General features: G+C 45.7%; 1 protein-coding gene across 5 annotated transcripts in view; it reads left to right on the top strand.

Moving 5' to 3' along the window:
* The first annotated feature begins 703 nt into the window (after positions 1-703).
* STAC (SH3 and cysteine rich domain) overlaps positions 704-18,643 on the top strand; it is a 138,438-nt gene continuing 120,498 nt past the window's right edge. For 3 of the 5 annotated variants that reach the window (XM_011286319.3, XM_045037904.1, XM_019810966.3), the window contains exon 1: positions 704-938. In XM_011286319.3, the coding sequence (XP_011284621.2) occupies positions 828-938 (111 nt within the window). In that variant the 5' untranslated portion in view covers positions 704-827. The remainder of the gene's footprint in view (positions 939-18,643) is intronic. The other 2 variants (XM_011286318.3, XM_019810967.3) reach the window with 1 other exon arrangement.

The following is an 18,643-nucleotide window of genomic DNA, read 5'->3' as shown; positions in this document are numbered from 1 at the left end:
GGTCCAAAGACACGGATTCTGAAGCCAACACGGGCTCCAGTCCCAGCGCCGCTACTTACAACCCAATGACTTGGAGCAAAGTACTTCGCCTCCCCAGAGCCTCGGTCTCCTCGTCTATAGAGTGGAAGCGACGGTACCCGGCCCAAGGGGGGCGGCCGCGAGGACTAAACACGCGACAAAGCGCAGAGGGCTGCGCGCACGAGCGCACAAAACGGGGACGCAGCCTCGCCCGCACCGCGCTTCTGCTTTAGTCCAAAGCCGAACCGGGGAGCGCAGCCCGCCTTCGAGCAGGGAAACCCCGGCTCTCTCCCCACGCCCGTCGCCGCGCCCTATAAATAGCCGAGCTAAGTCACCGTCTCCGCTGGAGTCGCTGTTCCTTGGGGTGGGGAACCGGGCTTCTGGCGCAGGTGCTCCCTCCCGGCCGACTCCTCCTCGGGCGTCTCGTCCCCGCACCGCCCCTCCTGGGCACCCCCGCGCCGCCCCCGGGCGACGCGCGTCCGGCCGGGCGGCAGGACGCCCCGCGCCTTGACCCCCGCCCCCCGCGGCGGCCGCGCAGCCCCGCCCCGCCCCGCCCCGCCCCGCCGCCCCGCCTCCCCCGCGCCCCGCTGCCGGCTGCCAGTCCCGGCTGCCAGTCCCACCCGTGCGCTGGGCCGGCCGGGGGCCGCGGGCGTGCGCACCGGCGAGTCCGGGGGAGGGCGCGGGGGCGGCGGGGCGGGGCGGGCATGGGGGCCCCCGGGGCCGGCCGCTGAGCGAGCGCGCCGGCGTGCGGCGGGAAGGCCAGCCTCGCGGTTCCTCCGGGAGCCCAACTCCGTTCCCGCGCCGCCACGATGATCCCCCCGAGCGGCGCCCGCGAGGACGGCGTGGACGGGCTGCCCAAGGAGGCGCCGAGCGCCGAGCAGCCGCCCTCTCCGGCATCCACCGGCAGCCAGGAATCCAAGGTACCGCGCGCACTCGCCCCAAGAGAGCACGAACTCACTCTCCTCCTGCCCTTCTCTGTGTCCACCGTCGTGTCCCCGGACTGGCGCCGGTGCCGGCGGGAGACGTGCCCCTAGCTGGAGCCGGGCTCCCCCGAGACCTGAGGGTCGGGCAGGACGCGCAGGAGAGCTGCTGGAGCGCGTCGCGTGGACCCGGCCTCCTGCCCACGCAGACCCGAGGCTGCGCGGGCTTCTCCCCCCGGAGCGCACGCCGGGCGGTGCGCCCCGACTCCCGGGCTCAGAGAGACCGCTTTCGCGGGTGGTTGGCGGCTGGGCGGTTCCGCGCTTTCCGCCCGCCGGTGCCCCAAGCGCGGGGTGGGTGTTGAGCGGCTTCTGAAGGCTGAAGGAGGATAGACAGCGAGGGATGCACCTGCGGAAGGGCTAGGGCGCCTGCGGCCGGCCAGGGGTTGTCTGTGTCCCGGGCGTCTCGGAGACGAGACGTTTGGCTTAAGTCAAGGGCTCACCCCTGACTTCGGAGAAGCCGAGCGAAGGGAAGAGCCGCGTGCGTGGGAAAGTTGCTGTTCCTCTTGTGGAAGTTAATACGTGAAGAACTTACACTTGCTTTTGCGAGTGGCGCTAACGCACAGACACAAAGCCACCCCCGCAGCACCCCTGCCGCGGTTCCGCTTCCTCTGAAACGCTGCCGGGTGCCAGGCACGTGCTTGGGAATCTTGGACGCGGAGGGCGTAAAGCGTGGCCGCTGGCGGTGACCCGCCACGTGGCCTCGCGGCCCGGGGTGAAAATCGTAAGATGGAGCTTGTGGTCGCGAGGATTCCTTTACGCGCAGGGCTCCTGGCGCCTTGTGCGGATCTCCTTGAGAGCTCCCCAGGCATCTTCGGAATGCTGGGCAGTTGCTGTGCAGGAGCGAAGGCAAGGGGGATGCCGGTTCGGAGGGCAGGTCACACGGGGCAGAAACAAGCCTCATCCCTCTGTCCCTTTGCATACACCCGTCAGAGCCGTTGGCAAACCAACAGGATCAAAATCCCAGCTAAGTGGCTCTCGGTGTAAGTGATGCTGGGCTCTGGGACACATCTCAGCCTCTGGCAGTAAACCATCAAAGAGAGCTTGGCATTTTATTTTACTTTATTTTACTTTATTTTATTTTACTTATTTTATTTTATTTTATTTTGTTTTATTATATTATTTTATTTTATTATTTTATTTTATTACTTTATTTTATTTTACTTTATTTTACTTTATTTTATTTTACTTATTTTATTTTACTTTATTTTATTTTATTTTATTTTGTTTTATTTCATTTTGTTTTATTTTATTTTGTTTTATTATATTATTTTATTTTATTATTTTATTTTATTATTTTATTTTATTACTTTATTTTACTTTACTTTATTTTATTATTTTATTTTATTATTTTATTTTATTATTTTATTTTATTATTTTATTTTATTTTATTTATTTTATTATATATTTTATTTTATTATTTTATTTTATTTTGTTTTATTTTATTTTATATTTTACTTTATCTTATCTTGTTTCATTTCATTTTATGGCCGATGTCTGATCAGGGATATATGTGTCAACTTGCCTAAATCTCAGTTGGAAATAGGGCAGAAGCCCCACTGCCCCCCCTTCCAGAACCACTGTTAAGAATTCATGAAACGGCCCAGTACCTGTAAGAGCCCCATCAGGGTTTATCCTTTTCCTTCCTGAGCTGAGGCGGGTCCACCCCACCACAGATGATCCACCCCGAAGCAGCCTCACGTCCTGCACACACACACACCACCTCTCCTCTGACTGGAAGTTTCTGGGCATCTCATCACTGTCTTGTCACTGGCCGTCAGCCACCTAAGGGCTGTGGGTGGTGTGGGTTAGTGGCCGTCTCAGAGATGATCTAGAATACGGTAAATGAAGGCAGCAGAACTCAAGAGTGAGACTAGTACTCAACTTTCTCAGTTGGGCCGGCTGCTCCCGCAGTAGGCGTGTTCTGGAGAGGGCTTAGCATTTGCGGATGCAGCAGCGTGGTTTAAACACACTGTATGGATTTGCTATTTATAGATACCCCAATGCAAATTCCTTGGCAGAGGAAAAACTACATATGCGATACCCATAATTATCCACTGATTTATCTGACTGTGGTTTCAAATTTCGCACATGCCAGTTTTTCTCCAAGTGGCCTAGACACCTGAAGTGCGCGTATACGGCCCGAAATTTATGGTCGGTGTTCTTGTCAGTGGAGATGGGCCGCCGGGGGGCCATGAACCCCAGGAAGCTGAAGGCAAAACAGTGTGGCTGAATGTGAGTTTTTTGGGGTGGCATTGGTGATATTCTCAAAGCCCTTGTCCCTCAGAAAGGCTGAACCGCCTACACCTAAGAAGGCTCTATTTATTCTACACCAGGAGTGTCAGATTTGAAAGCTCACGGCTGTTTACACGGATGTTCCACCCTGAGGATGGAAGGAAAGGAAGGAAAGTAGGAACAAGGCATTAGTAGGCACTTCTGAGATGGTGTGTGAAAATACCACTAAAATGTTTTAGGTCCCTCTGAGCATTAAGCTTCCTCAAGAAAGACTTTTAAAATTACTTCCTAAAAAAAACAAAAACAAAACCCCTTTTCTTCTCTGATTGGAAGGGTGACAAATACCCTTTGTAGAAATTTGAAAAGCCCAGACCAAAAAAAAGGAAGAAAAAAAAAAAGTCCCTCATTGGCTCACCATCCCGAGGTGACTACCGATAACATTTTGATCTACGTCATACATCTTTTTGAAGGTCTGCTTTTGTATTCGCGTAGCTGAGCGAACTATGGTCAGCATCTGCTGAATGTGTGCCGTGTATCAGGTACAACTTGAATCTTCACAATCACCCTGTGAGAGGGCCTTATTTTATGAATAGGAAGCAGAGCTCAGAAAGGTTAGGGGACTTGCCCAAGATCACAGAGCTAGCTGAGAGCCACAGCTAGGCCAGAGCCCCAGGCGGCATAGCTCTGGAGCCCAGCCCTCCACCACAACTCCCTGTCCCGCTTGGGCACTGTTTGCCTTCCTCCTGGTTCCCCTAACACCCCACTCAAGTATTCCACACGCCACTCAAAGTCATCTACAGCAGTATTTCGGGCTTCTCTCGAGAAGAAACCTTTGAAAATAAATTGAGCCACGTTATCATGTGGAGTGATGAAAAACCAAGTCTTGTCCACCTTCTCGGTGTTTGGTTTTTCTACTGTCCCCCTCCCCGCCCCTGAAAATATACTTATGGAAACAACTAAATGGGATGTCACAGAATCATCTAGAAAGGGGGGCCGCAATAAATCCTTTGGTCGAGAGAGTCCATTAGGAGAGGACGATGATGGTTCAGTGCCCTGAGCCCATAAGATGTTTCCAGAAGTCCACTTTTTTTTGCAGACTGTTTGGAATGGTACATCATAGATTACGGGCACTGGGAACACTGGAGATCATCTACTCTCAGTGTTTTTTAAAATTACAGATACTTTCTATTGTGTATGTTAATTTTGGTACGGAAAATGTCAACATACACAAAAGCAGAGAAAACAGTATAAAGATCAGTCGGTCTGTGACTAATCACCTGGCTTCACCAATGACCGATTGATTCATGGATGGTCTCTTTTCATCTCTTACCTCCCACTACCGCCGCCGTCCCTCCTCACACACACTGGATCATTTGAAACCCAGTTCCAAACGTCAAATCATTTCATCCATAAATATTTCAGGCTGCATCTCTGAAAGCTTCTTTGGGAAACATGACTACCATTATCACATGCTCACATACTTTTCTGTCGAGGGTCAGTAAATTCTTGGGGGGGCCACGGATGGTCCTTGGGAGATCCGTGAACAACCAGAACTGGCATTGAGAATCGTGCAGTTACACGTAGATGTGCAGCATCCGGGGAAAGGATCCATGGCTTAGGTCAGGTCAGTAAACTATCTGTCACCTTCACTGGTTATTTAAATATCCTCTCCTTTTTTCTCTTGAGGAAACAGAGGCCAAGAGGAAGAGGCAATGACTTGCCTAAAATCACACACATTGCTAAGTGGCAGTATTTTTGCTTGAGAACCCTGTCTTGGAGTTTAGTCCCCAGGGCACATTCCTGTAAACAGAAGTAGTAATGTAGTTCATGTGGTTTTCTTTTTCATAAAATTAGCTGCATTGAACAGTTTGAAAGCCACTCATGAACCTCACCCTTCTGTCTTTCCATTAACTATTCCAGAAAGACCACAACCTCATTTTTTTTTAAGTGCTGACGGAGAGCATGGAATACTAAGAAAAATGTCATGTTTCAGCATCTCTTATTTCAATGAATATCTTTTCTCCTACCAACTTAATGGCAACATAGAAAACCTTACGAGGGTCTAATATGAAGGTTTAATATGGATGCCCTTGGCCATCACTTATATGACCCAAGGTCACATTTTGATGATGTGGAGAGATTATAGTTTTGAGGTCCAATAGACGAGAGTTGAGATCTTTTCTTATCAGTTGCCCTGTGACTGTGGGATAGTTGCCTAACCTCTCTGAGCCTCAGCTTCCTAATCTCTAGAGTGGGCATGCTGATACCCAGTTGACATGTTTTGTTTTGTTTCTGTAAGGCCAGTGACCTACTACGTTTTAAGCATTTAAAAGCGTGTGACATTGTTTACTTTCTCTTCCTGCTTCACATTAGATGACTTCTGTCACCAGCCAACCCCAAATATCACCGGAATCATTTCAGTAACCAAACCCGATACTGCAATAGTATAACTGAGTTTTTCTCCCTTTGGACTATACCGATGCTGTTGACTGTAGAGCGTGTTACACCTTAGCTGTTTTGTAAACCCGGGAAGATAAGCCACAGACTCACCAGCCTGTGGCTTCAGTTTTGAAAGGGTGATATAAGCCACCCAGTGGCCCATTGGAGCCAGGAACCAAGGACTCCCCTTATTCCTGGATGGTTCTCTCTGAACGTGGACCACCACCCAAGTTAGGGGAGAAAAATCTCTTCACCATGAGGATGCATCTCCCGGAAAGGGCGTGTCCATCAATCAGCAGCTGTTTATTGAGTGCTGTCTTTGTGCCCAGCTTGTCCCATACACATATATGAAGCTATCATTGGTAAGGATTTTAACTTCTACTCAGGGGAGATGATGGAACCTTGGCTTTGCATCCAAATCTCTTGGGGAGTCCAGTCCACAGGTTAAAGCGCTAAACTGAAATCTCTGAACGAGGGTCCCAAGCATGAGTATTGTTGTAGAGCTTCCTTAGCGATTTCATTGTACAGCCAAGTTTGAGGAAGGCTGGCTTAGACCATCAAAGAAACCGAAGAGAGAATAAGAATTGAGTACGAATTGTAGATTGTTGAGATTCTCTTCTTTCCAACCACCGTACCTGAAGGAACCATTTGTGATTACTCCTCTTCTTCCCTTCCCATTTATCCTTCCTTTCCAAACAAATGGCTCCGACAAGTGACCCACTGTTGACTTTCACACGGCCAGATAATCTTCAGCATGTCTCAGATGCAGCTGGATTTACAAGGCTAGCTATGCTCTTATTATGTTATTTTCATAATCAAAAATAAAAGGTGGAAGACAGAAAACTATAAAGACAAAAGTTCTTTATCATACAACCTAGATATAAGGGTTGTTTCGTTACTTGCTGTATTTTTCCACTTGCGTTTCCTTTATATGTGTGCACACACGTACTTGAAACAAAATTGGAACAGTGTATACGTAAATGCACGTTGTCCTTTTTCTTGAACCTGATGTTATACAGAAATTTCCCATATACTCTGAGATAATCAATAACATGAATAATAAAAATAGTACAACATTCTACTTCACTGTTAGGCCGCATCTATTTCATTGGTCCCTTCTGACTGCATATTTAGGTTCTTTTTACCTTTCACATATTTAAAAACATTGAAATTTGGGGCACCTGGGTGACGCAGTCGGTTAAGCATCCAACTTTGGCTCAAGTCATGATCTCACAGTTTGTGGGTTCCAGCCCCACGTCGGGCTCTGTGCTGACAGCTCAGAGCCTGGAACCTGCTTTGGATTCCGTGTCTCCCTCTCTCTCTGCCCCTTCCCGCTCTCACTCTGTCAAAAATAATTAAACATACATACGAACACACATACATAAATAAATAAATAATAAAAACATTGAAATTTATATCCTGATACATAAACATTTGAATATATTTCTGACTGGTTTCACAGGAAGTAGAGCTGTTGGGTCTGGATATAAACACTTCCAAGGTCTCGTATTCTCATCGACACGGTGCCCTCAAGAAAGACTATTAGCGTAGCTTTTCATCTCTTAGTAAACTTTTTTATTGAAATATGGCATCCTACCAAAAAGTGCACACACCATAAGATTCCAGCTTAATTAATTTTCAAACAATAAACTTTTGATCTGTCTGTAACCAATGCAAAAGTCAAGAAATCAGATGTTACCAGCACTGTGGAATCTCCCTCAGGCCCCCTTCTCTCATTTCTAGCTCCCCAAAAGTAAACGATATCCTTCTAACACCATAAATTAATTTCAGTCATGTGTGCTTTGTGGAAATGGAATCATGTGGTGGAGACTCTTTTATGCCTGGCTTCTGTCACTTAGCAGGATGTTACGAGCTTCATGTATGCCCGTGCGTGTAGCAATCATTTTCATTTTCCTTGCTGTATAGCATTCCACAGTAGGAATGGTTCACTATGTATCCACTCTACTGATGACAAACATTTGGATTATTTCTTGGTTTGGGCTGCTTCAAGTAGGACCCTATGATCATCTTATATATGTCTTTATAGATATCTTATATCTATCCTTATAGATATCTTCTATCTATCCTTATAGATATCTTCTATCTATCCTTATAGATATCTTCTACCTATCCTTATAGATATCTTCTACCTATCCTTATAGATATCTGTTGGAGCAGCATTGCTGGGTTGTAGGGCAGACATGGGTTCAGCCTTGGTAGGCATTGTCAGCTTTCCAAAGTAGCTGTACTAATTCATACTCCCTCTAACAATGTAGAGTTCAGCCTCCTCCTTATCCTACCAATACTTGGTATTATTGTCTGTCTTTTTCACTGCAGCCATTGTCATAGGAGATTAATGGCATCCCACTGTGTTTTTAACTTGGATTTCCACAACGAATAATGAATTTAGCAGTTGGCAGTTTTTGTGCTTTTTGGCATTTGAATATTCTCTTGGGTGCAGTAGTCGGTCAAGCCTTTTGTTTTTTTTCCTGTTAGGTTGTCTGTCATTTTCCTTTTAATTTACAGGAATTCATTACATGATTCTAGATACAACTACCTTCATAGATAAATGTATTGGAGATATCGCCTCCTATTCTGCAGCTTACCTCTTCTCTTCTTAACAGAAATTCTTATTTAATTAGTTTATTAATTCACCCTCTTATGGTTGTTAGTGCTTTCTGTGTTCTGTTTATGAAATCTTTGCTTACCCGAGAGGCATGAAGGTATTCTCTTACATTCTCTCCCAGAAATGTTATGTTTTGCCTTTCACACATAGGTTTATAATCCACTTGGAATTGCTCTTTTGGTATGGTGTGAGGTAGGGGTCGAGATTCATGATTCAACTGAATTGCCACCTTTGTTCTACCCGTGATATAGACCACTCAAGTGTGTTTGCTTCTGCAAGTATCCCAGGCTATCCTTAACTGAGAACCCAATTTTCTGTTACTTCTTCAGTTTGGGGGTTCTCAGACCAAACTGTGTTGTAGAAATTCGAGCCTCAAATCTATGTAAAGGCAATCTGTGATTATGAATTCTCAGGAAATATGTATGTTTGTGTGTATTTTCCACTTTATGGCTATGCTAAGATTTCTTTATCATCAACCCAAGTTGGTGAGAAATTTGTTTCTAGTTCATTCTTTCTTTGTTTTTCAAATATCCCCTCTATCCAATCCCCCTAGGTGGTTTTTTTTTAATTGGTGGTAAAATGTGCATAACGTACAATTTCCCATTTTAACCATATTTTTAAGTGTACAATTCTGTGACATTAAATACATTCACACTGTTGTGCAGCCCTCACCACCATCCATCTCCAGAACCTTGTCACCTGCCCAGACTGAAACTCTGTGCCCATTAAACAGTTATTCCCCATCTCCTTTCCCTGGCCTCTGACATTCTAGTTTCCAATTCTATGAATTTGACTTCTCTAGGTACCTCATATCAGAGGAGTCACGTAACATTCATCCCTCTGTCATTGGCTTATTTCACTTACCATAAATCTTTAAGGTTCATTCAGGTTTTGGAATATATGTCAGAATCTCCTTTTGTTAAGGCTGAATAGTATTCCATTGTATGAATATGTCACATTTTATTTATCCATTCACCCATCAGTGGACATTTGAGTTGCTTCCACTTTTTGGCTATTGTGAATAGTACTATTACGAACTTGGGTATATAAATATCAGTTCAAGTCCCTGCTTTCATTTCTTTTATGTGTATAGCCCGAAGAGTGATTGCTGTATTACATGGTAAGTTTTTTGTTTGATTTTTTTGAGGCATCATCGTATTGCTTTTTCCCCACTGGCTGCACCATTTTAGACTCACAGCAGCAAAACCCTTGTTCACAGGAACCAGGGTTCCAGTCTCTCTGCATCCTCTCCAACACTTGTTATTTTCTGTTTTGTTTTATTTATTTTCTATCCTCCTGGGCATTAAACGGTATCCCATCATGGTTTTTATTTTGTATTTCCCTGATGGGAAGTTGAGCATCATTTCACGTACTTATTGGCCATTTGTATGTCTCCTTTGGAGACATGCCCATTCAAGGCCTTTGCCCGTTTTTAAATCAGGTTGTTTGGGCTTTTTGGTTCAGTTATAATATCGTAGCCTTTTACATCAGAAAATTTGAAGGACAAAGACATATGGGGTTTTCTTATTGTTTTAACTACACACAGGGTTATTTCTGTGTTTTAAAAACTAGTCTTTCTTTTGCATATTATCTGCTCATGTCCTCATCCATTTTAATAGAACATTCATCCATTTCCTATTGATTTTTAAAAATTCTTTATAAATATTAAAGCGATGATCTTTCATAGATGTTGTAACATTTTCCCAGACTGAAATTTGCTTTTTGATTTTATTACATTTTCAATCTAGAAGATTTCTTTTATGTTGTTAAATGTCTCAGATTCATTTAGCTGTGGCTTCTTTTTTCCATATATTTAGAAGAATCTTCCCCACCCTGGGAGCAGATAAATATTAACCTGTTTGTGTCTCTAGATTCTTAATATATACTTGTTCATTTTATCACCTTAATCCATCTGGAATTTATGGTGTTATGTGGTATGGAAGAACTCTAATTTTTCCCCCAGGGATTAATAAGTATTCCTAAACCATTTATTGAATAATTCATCCTTTTTTTTGCTGATTTGAAATGTTACATTTATTATGTAATAAATGCTAATATGTACTAAGTTCTCCTTTAGAGTTATCTGTTAAATTCTAGTGATTTTGCATATATTACTATAGAGTATTTTGGCATTACTATTATAATGTTTTAATTATTGTAGCTTTATAATAGATAATTGGCAATACAGGTACCTCCTGGGAGTTTTATTTACTTAGCTGCATACCTTTTTTGTTTTTTCATCAAGTTACAAAAATAATATTTGGAAAGTACTTGCGTGAAACCTTGAAGATCGTTTCAGTGAAATCTTTACAAGTGTCGGGATTTCGTATCCAGGAACATAGTATACGTATCTTTCGTCGTCGATGTGTCTTTTATGACATTTGTAAGTGCTTGGGAGTTTTCCTCAAATACTTTTTGCCCAATTCTCTGTTAGGTATTGTTTGGGTATTTTATACTCTGGGTTACCGTTATGAACCATCCGTGGTGAGAACTGACATACAGGAAATTTGTTTTATATTAATTTTATAATCTAAGATCTTTTAGGTTCCGTTTCATCCATTCCATCAATAAGGAAATACAGCGTCGCTTAGTGGTCCAAATCCCACGGCGCCACTTTGAGATGCCACTTATATAAGCTTCCCTGTCCTTCCCTTTCCTGACCTTCACTGTTCTTTCTGGAAAGTGAGCATAATCCCGCCTGCAGCATCATCGCTAGGGTTAAATTAAGGAGTGTATGCTAAGCGCTTACCACAGCGTTGAGCCCATAATAAGTAAATGCTAGCTATTGTTATTAGATTATCATAATACCTGCAATAATAATTTTGCCTCTCTAAATATAACTCTCATTTTGGGAGGTGGGGGAGTAGAGCAGGCTTGGGATAAGGCTTATTGCATGAGAACTCCCCAAACAGGGTAAATATGAGCGGAGGTATGGAGCTAATACCTGGCCCACTTTAAATGCCAGCAATATTTTACTGTAAATGGACACTGTCTATAAGTGTTTATTGTAGAGTTGTTGGTACTACGGGGTGGCCTTAGCACTCTTGTTCATCAACCCCCTGGGAAAGCCACTACAAACTTACACATTCCGCCTCAGAAATACAAGGTGGTGTTTTGCAAATTTAACTTCAAGACAAATCCATTTGCAACCAAATCATTTCTTAAGACCTCCTTCTCTGCAAATCCCAGACTTCCCACTCCTGTTCCCAATTAAACTGAGACAGCCTTTCTCGTGTTAAGAAGGGGAATGTTCTTAGCTTACGAAGAATTTCCATCAGGAATGGACGTGGAATTGTTTCCAGCGATTTTTTGGCAAGTATCGAAGTAATCATGTGATTTTTTTTTTCTTGTCCTTTGGCCTCTTTATGTGATGGATTATATTAATAGATAGCCTAATATTAAACCCTTCTTACATTCCTGGAAAAGATCCTACTTGGCCATGAGGATTTTCTTTTAATAAACTGCTGGGATTTGATTGCCAATACTGTATTATTTTTACATCCATATACATAAGGGAGATTGTTCTGTGACTGTTACTTTGTGTTCTTGGTCAGATTTTATTTTTAAGAATATGCCAAGTTTTAGAAATCAATTTGAGAGGATGTCCACGGAGGCTTTCACTTGTTTTGTTTTTATTTTTTCTGTGGAACAATTTGTAGAACCCAGAACCCCTCATTTGATGTGTGGGGGGGGAAAACCCTGCTAATAATATCTAGACCTAGCACCTATTTTCGAATAAATTTTGAACACATTGTTTTTTATTTTATTCTCTTCTGTCTTTCTCTCTCTCTCTCTCTCTTTTTTTTTTTTTTTTTTTTTTTTTTTTTTTATAAATTGGCATGATTCAGGTTTGTTAATTTGGTTTTTTCCATAAGCTTATTCATTTCCTTTAAATCTTAATAGCATCTCTGGATGAGTTGTCATAGAAGGGGCCCTGCACCTCCCCTCAATCTCTCCCTATCCTCACTTTCTCTAGCGGGGTGCCCCTGCGCTCCCATGCTGCGCACACCCGGTTTTGTAGTTCTCTGTGTTTATACAGCATCGGTGCCTCGATCCGGGTTGGGATCAGGGACTGTGTTAAACCCCAGTGCCCCCTCCTTAAATCCCTCACTTCGTTGATTCCCTTCCTATTGGTAGAACAGTTCCTCTCTGGCCCTTTGGGCTATGACTTCCCGTCCAGCCGTCACTCCCGTGTTGGTCCTCCCCAGCCTCCTGCTGTCAGCCCTCAGTCCCTTGTCACTCTCCGTCATCTCTCTGCGTGCCTCCTGGCACGTCTTACCTATTTCCATTTCACCCACCGGCCGGTAGCTTGCAAATCTGCATCCAGCACTGACATCGGTCTTCTGAGCTCTCGACTGACATACCCGGCTACCTTTTGGACAGCCTGTCTTGCTCCGCCCCCCCATACCTTTTCAATTCAGCCCCCCTCTCAACCAAACCCCTCGTTCTCAACTCAGATGCCAGCCCGGTTCTTTACGTATTCTCACCCGCATGTGAGCATGATGCACGAAGTCCACCAACCCGAGCCCAAAAACCAGAAGGCATCCTCGATGACCCCCCCAGGAGACAAGATGGCTGTCAGCCCCCGGGGGGTGCTTCGTTGATCTGGAAACGAAGCTTGTCCACGCTGCCTGTTGCTCAGGGCCCCAGAGCTTGAAGTTCCCATCGGCATGTTTCCCCCAGGGCCGGCCACGGCTGTGACCACGGCCTGGAGGACTGAGTTCGGACACAAGAAGAGGCCCAAGAGGAGGGATCCGGAACAGGAATGCCACTGTTCTTTGCCCCCCAAACCGACATGAGAGAAAGTAGTAAGAAGAGGTGCTAGAGGACCCCCGGCTGCCCTCCCTCCATCTCCAACACTGAGTTTTATCAGATCAGGGTAACTTGGAGAACTCGGGGAGGGATCCCCACGGCCCCTCGCCCCGGTGATGCTGGTCACTGGCAGAAGCCCTGTCACCATGTGCCCGCCCTCCACACAGATCTGCTCGCCTGCTGATCCGGCCCTGTTTGCCACCCTCCCCAGGGTCAGCACCCCCCCCCACACACTCTGCAGTCACCTGCCCGCCCTGGCGGGTCTGTCTGTCCCCCGCGATGGCAGAGCCAGGCCCGCTGTCACCCGTTGCAGCCTCACTTCTGGCCTGACCGTTGGCGACGTTCACGGGCTACAGGTGACTCTTCCGGATACCCTGGAGTTTTTAGTCCTTGAGCTTTCTCCTCCTAAGGTCTCGTCTTCCGTTCTCTTCTACATCCCCACCGGCTTCTGTGATCATCCCCGAGAGGCTTCCCGTCCTGTGACCTGCACCTGGCATCTTTCCATCTAATCCCCTCTGACACCTCTACTCCAGGAGTGTTTCAGCCCGACCAGACCATAAAATCCCTTAGCCGGCGAGCTCACTGCCTTTTATTTGTCCCTCACGCATTTTAGGTTCCCAGATTCCTTTTTGTCATCATCGTAATTACTCCCTCGCCAACGCGCTGAACTCCTGCGCCCTTCTGTCCCTTTGTTCAGAATCGCCTAGAGAAACCTCACCTCTGCCTAAAGCCAATTTCCCACCTACTCCATACCCACACTTCTGGAGAAAGTAGAGAAGACAGATAACAAACAAGGTGACAAAATGCGTAACGTTTATTTCAGGCAGTGCGCAGGCTCTGTGGAAGGGTGCAGCGTGGAAGCGGGTAGCATTAGAGCTTTTCTGATCGGGGACGGATTCTACGAGAAAGTGACCTTGAGTCACAGCCCGGAATGGAGTGAGGGTGTCAGCTGTCATTTCAAGATCTAGGGTGAGAGGAGAGTGGGGAGAGATCTGGACAAAGCCCTGGGCGGGAACAGGTTTGTGTGCCTTGAGGAACAGCAAGAAACCTTGGGTGCTTGTAGCTGAGTGCTGAGCCCAGAAGGCGATACTCACCTCTAAAGAGGTAAGTCCCGGGGCTAGAACCGTACTGTCCAGTATGGTAGCCGTGACATATGTGTGGCTCCCTGATTTTAAATCCATTAAAAACTCAGTTCTTGGGGCGCCTGGGTGGCGCAGTTGGTTAAGCGTCCGACTTCAGCCAGGTCACGATCTCACGGTCCGTGAGTTCGAGCCCCGCGTCAGGCTCTGGGCTGATGGCTCAGAGCCTGGAGCCTGTTTCCGATTCTGTGTCTCTCTCTCTGCCCCTCCCCCGTTCATGCTCTGTCTCTCTCTGTCCCAAAAATAAATAAACGTTGAAAAAAAAAATTAAAAAAAAAAAAAAACTCAGTTCTTTTGTCACACTAGCCACGCTTCGAGTGCTTGTAATCATCTATGGCGAGTGGTTACCACAGTAGACACCGTCGATTACAGAACATTTTTATCATTGCGGAACATTCTTCTAGACAGCGCCGGCTAAATCCTGTGGGTCTGCAAGGGCCATGCTAAAGAATCTGGATTTTGCTCTCACTTGGAGAGACCGCCACTTGAGAAAGCCCGGGAGGAAGCGGGTCTGGACGGTACCGGGCTTACACCGTACAAAGGTTCCCGAGGCCGCTGCACGCAGTGGGACTACAGCATAGCAAGGGTGGAAATAAGGAGGCCGCTTAGAAAGCTAGAGTAGTCCAGATGAGGGAGAATGCTGTGTGGGCACAGGTATCAGTTGGCGGAATCTCTAGGAAGCGACAGGCTTCAGGATAACATTGTGAAAGGAGAACCCATGAGATTTGCTGGGAGTGGTGATGCGAGGCGTGAGGGAGAACGAAGAACTCGGGATGCTTCCTAAAACGTTAAAGGGAGGAAGCCCTGTGCAAGCATGTCTGGGTAGCAACCGCAGTAAACTTGAGCAACGTGGAGCGTGACTTCTGTCTTACGGATGACCTTTCAAAGATGGAGACAGTAGGATTGGCGTGATTGATTTTGCACATGGGGAAGAAGGCGCAGGTCAGGAAAGTCGACGAGGTCAGATGAACGTCTTAGAAGCCGGGCAGAGGGGAGAGTTAGATTTGAAGAGTGAGGACGAGAGGAGCCATTAATGCTGTACCAGGGAAGTGGCAGGTGGACCGGCCTGGAGAGAACCTACATCGGGAAGGGGAACAATCCAGTCTCAAGAACATGCAGAGGGGAAAAGGGAAGGAAGAGGAAAGAGCAAACCTGAGAGGACTTTCAAAGACCAGGGCGAGCGCCTGGTTCCTCCACGGAGAGCCAGACTGCACGGGGGTGGAGGCCGTGTTCAGCCAGGAGGCCCCTTAATAAGCTGAATGAGATTTGCACACTGATTTCTTTAACTACATCTCTTTAGATGATATTAAACCGAGGTTTCTTCGGGTGGGGTACATGTGACTTCGATACACATACGAAAAAAAATTTATAAATTGGATCTCTGTTCATTGAACAGTATTTTCCTACTGACTCTTGTTAAGAAATTTGAGACGAAGTTCCTGGGAAAAGCAGTAATGATAGTCACATGATACAGATGCAGTAAATCTTTTAAATTAGATTTATGATTGAAAAATGCTAGGGATGATTTGCTGATAACATTAATACTACCATGCAAACTCAGTGACGACGTTTTGTTCCAGAAGCATTTTCTTGGAGTTCCATATCTTGGGGGAAGTGAGTTCCTTCCACCTCAGAGAAGTACCAGGAAACCTTATCAGGGAAGGACGCTCAGAAAGGGGTCATCCTAGATGGTCAAACCTTCCTGATAACAGAGAACGTGTCCTCGTGCGTGCCAGACGTTTCCCTGTTGAGAATCGTCCTTGCAAATCTCTCTCTAATCTGGCTCACCTTTCCCTGCCTTCAAACCCAGAATATGCCACATGGAATTTCATTCACTTATAACAGAGGTGCACATGCTCTGTCAATTTCAAAGCAATTATATCGGTTTTGTACTTGACTTTTCCTAATTACTCGGGATTCCCATGTAAACACAAGTTATTGAACTTTATGCACGTAGGGGAGTTTTTGTCCCTTGTACCGAGGATTCTGCACTGCTCTCCTGGCTCTTGTGCCCGATTCCACCATTTTTCTAACCTTCCTTCTCGAAGGCCATTTCTCTCTGCAGACTGCTTTGAGGCTTTCAACTTGCTTCTTCTCATTTGCTTTCGTGTTGGAAGATCAATCAATCATCAAACTGGTTGGAATTTCATGTTCCTTAAAACAGAATGGAAACTGAACCCTAATGGACTACCAGGTTAAAAAAAAAAAATCCATGCTAAAGAAATTGACAACAGGGGGAGATAAATAGAGGATTGTTGTGTCTTCGGGGTTTGTTTCCTTGTTTGTGATTTTTACTTAGTGATTGGTCTGGAAGTTCATCAGGCTTTTGCTGATATATCCTGGTTCTTGGCTGCATTTTCTACAAGCCAGTTTCTGAGTTCCTGATAGGTTTTGTGTTTCTTAATTCTTGCTTAAAAGGCAAAGCTGGTATCCATTTGTTTAATTAACACATTTTTACTGGATGCTTCATATGTTGGTCAGTTTGTTGGGAATCACCCCCGGAGGACCTGACCTTCCAATTGAAACATTTGAAAAGATAAGTTCCTAAATACAAGGGCTCATTATCGTCGATTACTGTAGCGTGAATTTTTTTCTAACTGCCATAGTGGACTCTTTATATAGCCTGTAGATATAGCCAGGCAGGTACATAGCCTATAAGCGAAATGATCCAGATAATTGTTCCATGAATAAGTTACGTGAGGAAAGAAAAGGAGCAAAAGGAAAAAAACATCCAGCTTACAAAATTAAAACCTGCAGTTACAGTTCTTCTGATGAATTCGAGGAAGCACACAATGTAAAATCAGGTGGCTTCACGTCAGATCACGACTCGAGCCACTGAAACCCCTCAAACCCTCAAATGTGCAGATTCTCGCTATGAATGCTCTTTTTTTCCGGAAGGAATACATTCAGTCTGGGTCTGATAACCCAAGTTCTCTAGAATTTCATGGGTTTTATGAACTTGCCTGAAAAAGCAATATGTGCGGTTTCCTAGGTGATTTGTTTGTTCCTGTGGTTAGAATTACTTCGGCAAAGTTCCTTTCATAGACTGCCCATAGGATGACCTTTGCAGATAGAAGGAAGTAAAAAAAAAACCTGATTCTCTAATTCATAATAAATCATAGGGTCGAAGACGAAAGACATTTTAAACTGCTGTAGGGAGCCAAGAGCAAAGTGCCAAGCCCTTCAGCTTCATGGAAGGACGCTTTCTGGTTCTTTTTTTTTTTTTAATGTGTAGTTTTGAGAGAGAGAGAGAGAAGAGAGCACGAGCAGGGGAGGGGCAGAGAAAGAGGGAGACACAGAATCCAAAGTGGGCTCCAGGCTCCAAGCTGTCAGCACAGAGCCTGATGTGGGGCTCGAACTCACGAGCCGTGAGATCATGACCTGAGTTGAAGTCGGACCCTCAACCGACTGAGCCACCCAGGCGCCCCGACACTTTCTGGTTCTTCATTGGACCTTCACTTATAAGTCTGTCCATAGCCTGTTGGACATCAGTCCAGAGAGCCTAAATCTCACTCTTAAAGCCCGTGCACCTGGTTCCCAGGCTCTGGACAGCAGCTGGGAGACTCACAGTGGCCATTGAGGAACCACAGCTTTGACCTCATCCCCAGTGGTCAGATTCACCAAATCATATAGAGGCACCTCGGAGGAAGCCGGCTTCCAGCACATAAAGTTGATGTACCTGCAGAAGTTACTAGGCTTCTCTGTTTTTGTTTTATTATTATTATTATTCCCTTATCTTTCACCTTAAGTTGGGGTCTCTAGAAGCAAAGCATGAGCTTCAGAAGCATGTAATTTACTGAAGGCATGCTCTTAGGAAAAAACCTACAAGAAGGGAAGGAAGCAGGAGAGGACAGGAGACGGGACTGAACAAGAATGCAGCCTAAGGTGAAGTCTTCCCTGATCCACAGTGGGGCTCTGCATCAGCTGCACCACCGAGTTGTCCCTGCCTCAAGGCGACATGACTGGACTGTGTCACTCTGTACGGGTCAGTCTTTGGCCGGAAGTGGAGGGGTGGGAGCGGGCATGTACATCATCTCCTACAGGAGACATTTCCCATTGGCTGAGGGCAATTCCCAGAAGAAGGAGCCATCCGCAAACCAAAGCAGCTGTGAGGTGGGCTCAGGGGCCCCAGTAGAGACGACTCGGGTGGGGGACCCACGGCCTCCCCCCACCTCTCCCTCTGTCGTTTTAGCCAGAGTGGCCCTTTCCCTCTTTCATGCTCCACACAGTTAGGAATTTTGCTAACATCTTTGGTCAAAAAACAAAAAACAACAACAAAAAAAAGTGCTGCATTTGAAGACAGTCTGACAGACACCAGATGAAAGCATGTAACAGCTGCTGGCTGGGGGAGCTGGTCGCCTACGCCATAACGCAGCAGGTGATGCAGAGCAGGAGAG

This window comes from Felis catus, chromosome C2, assembly GCF_018350175.1.
Source record: "Felis catus isolate Fca126 chromosome C2, F.catus_Fca126_mat1.0, whole genome shotgun sequence".
In the NCBI taxonomy this organism is placed as follows: domain Eukaryota; kingdom Metazoa; phylum Chordata; class Mammalia; order Carnivora; family Felidae; genus Felis; species Felis catus.
The sequence above is the reverse complement of the archived record's forward strand: the minus strand, read 5'-3'. Positions and strand labels throughout refer to the sequence as shown.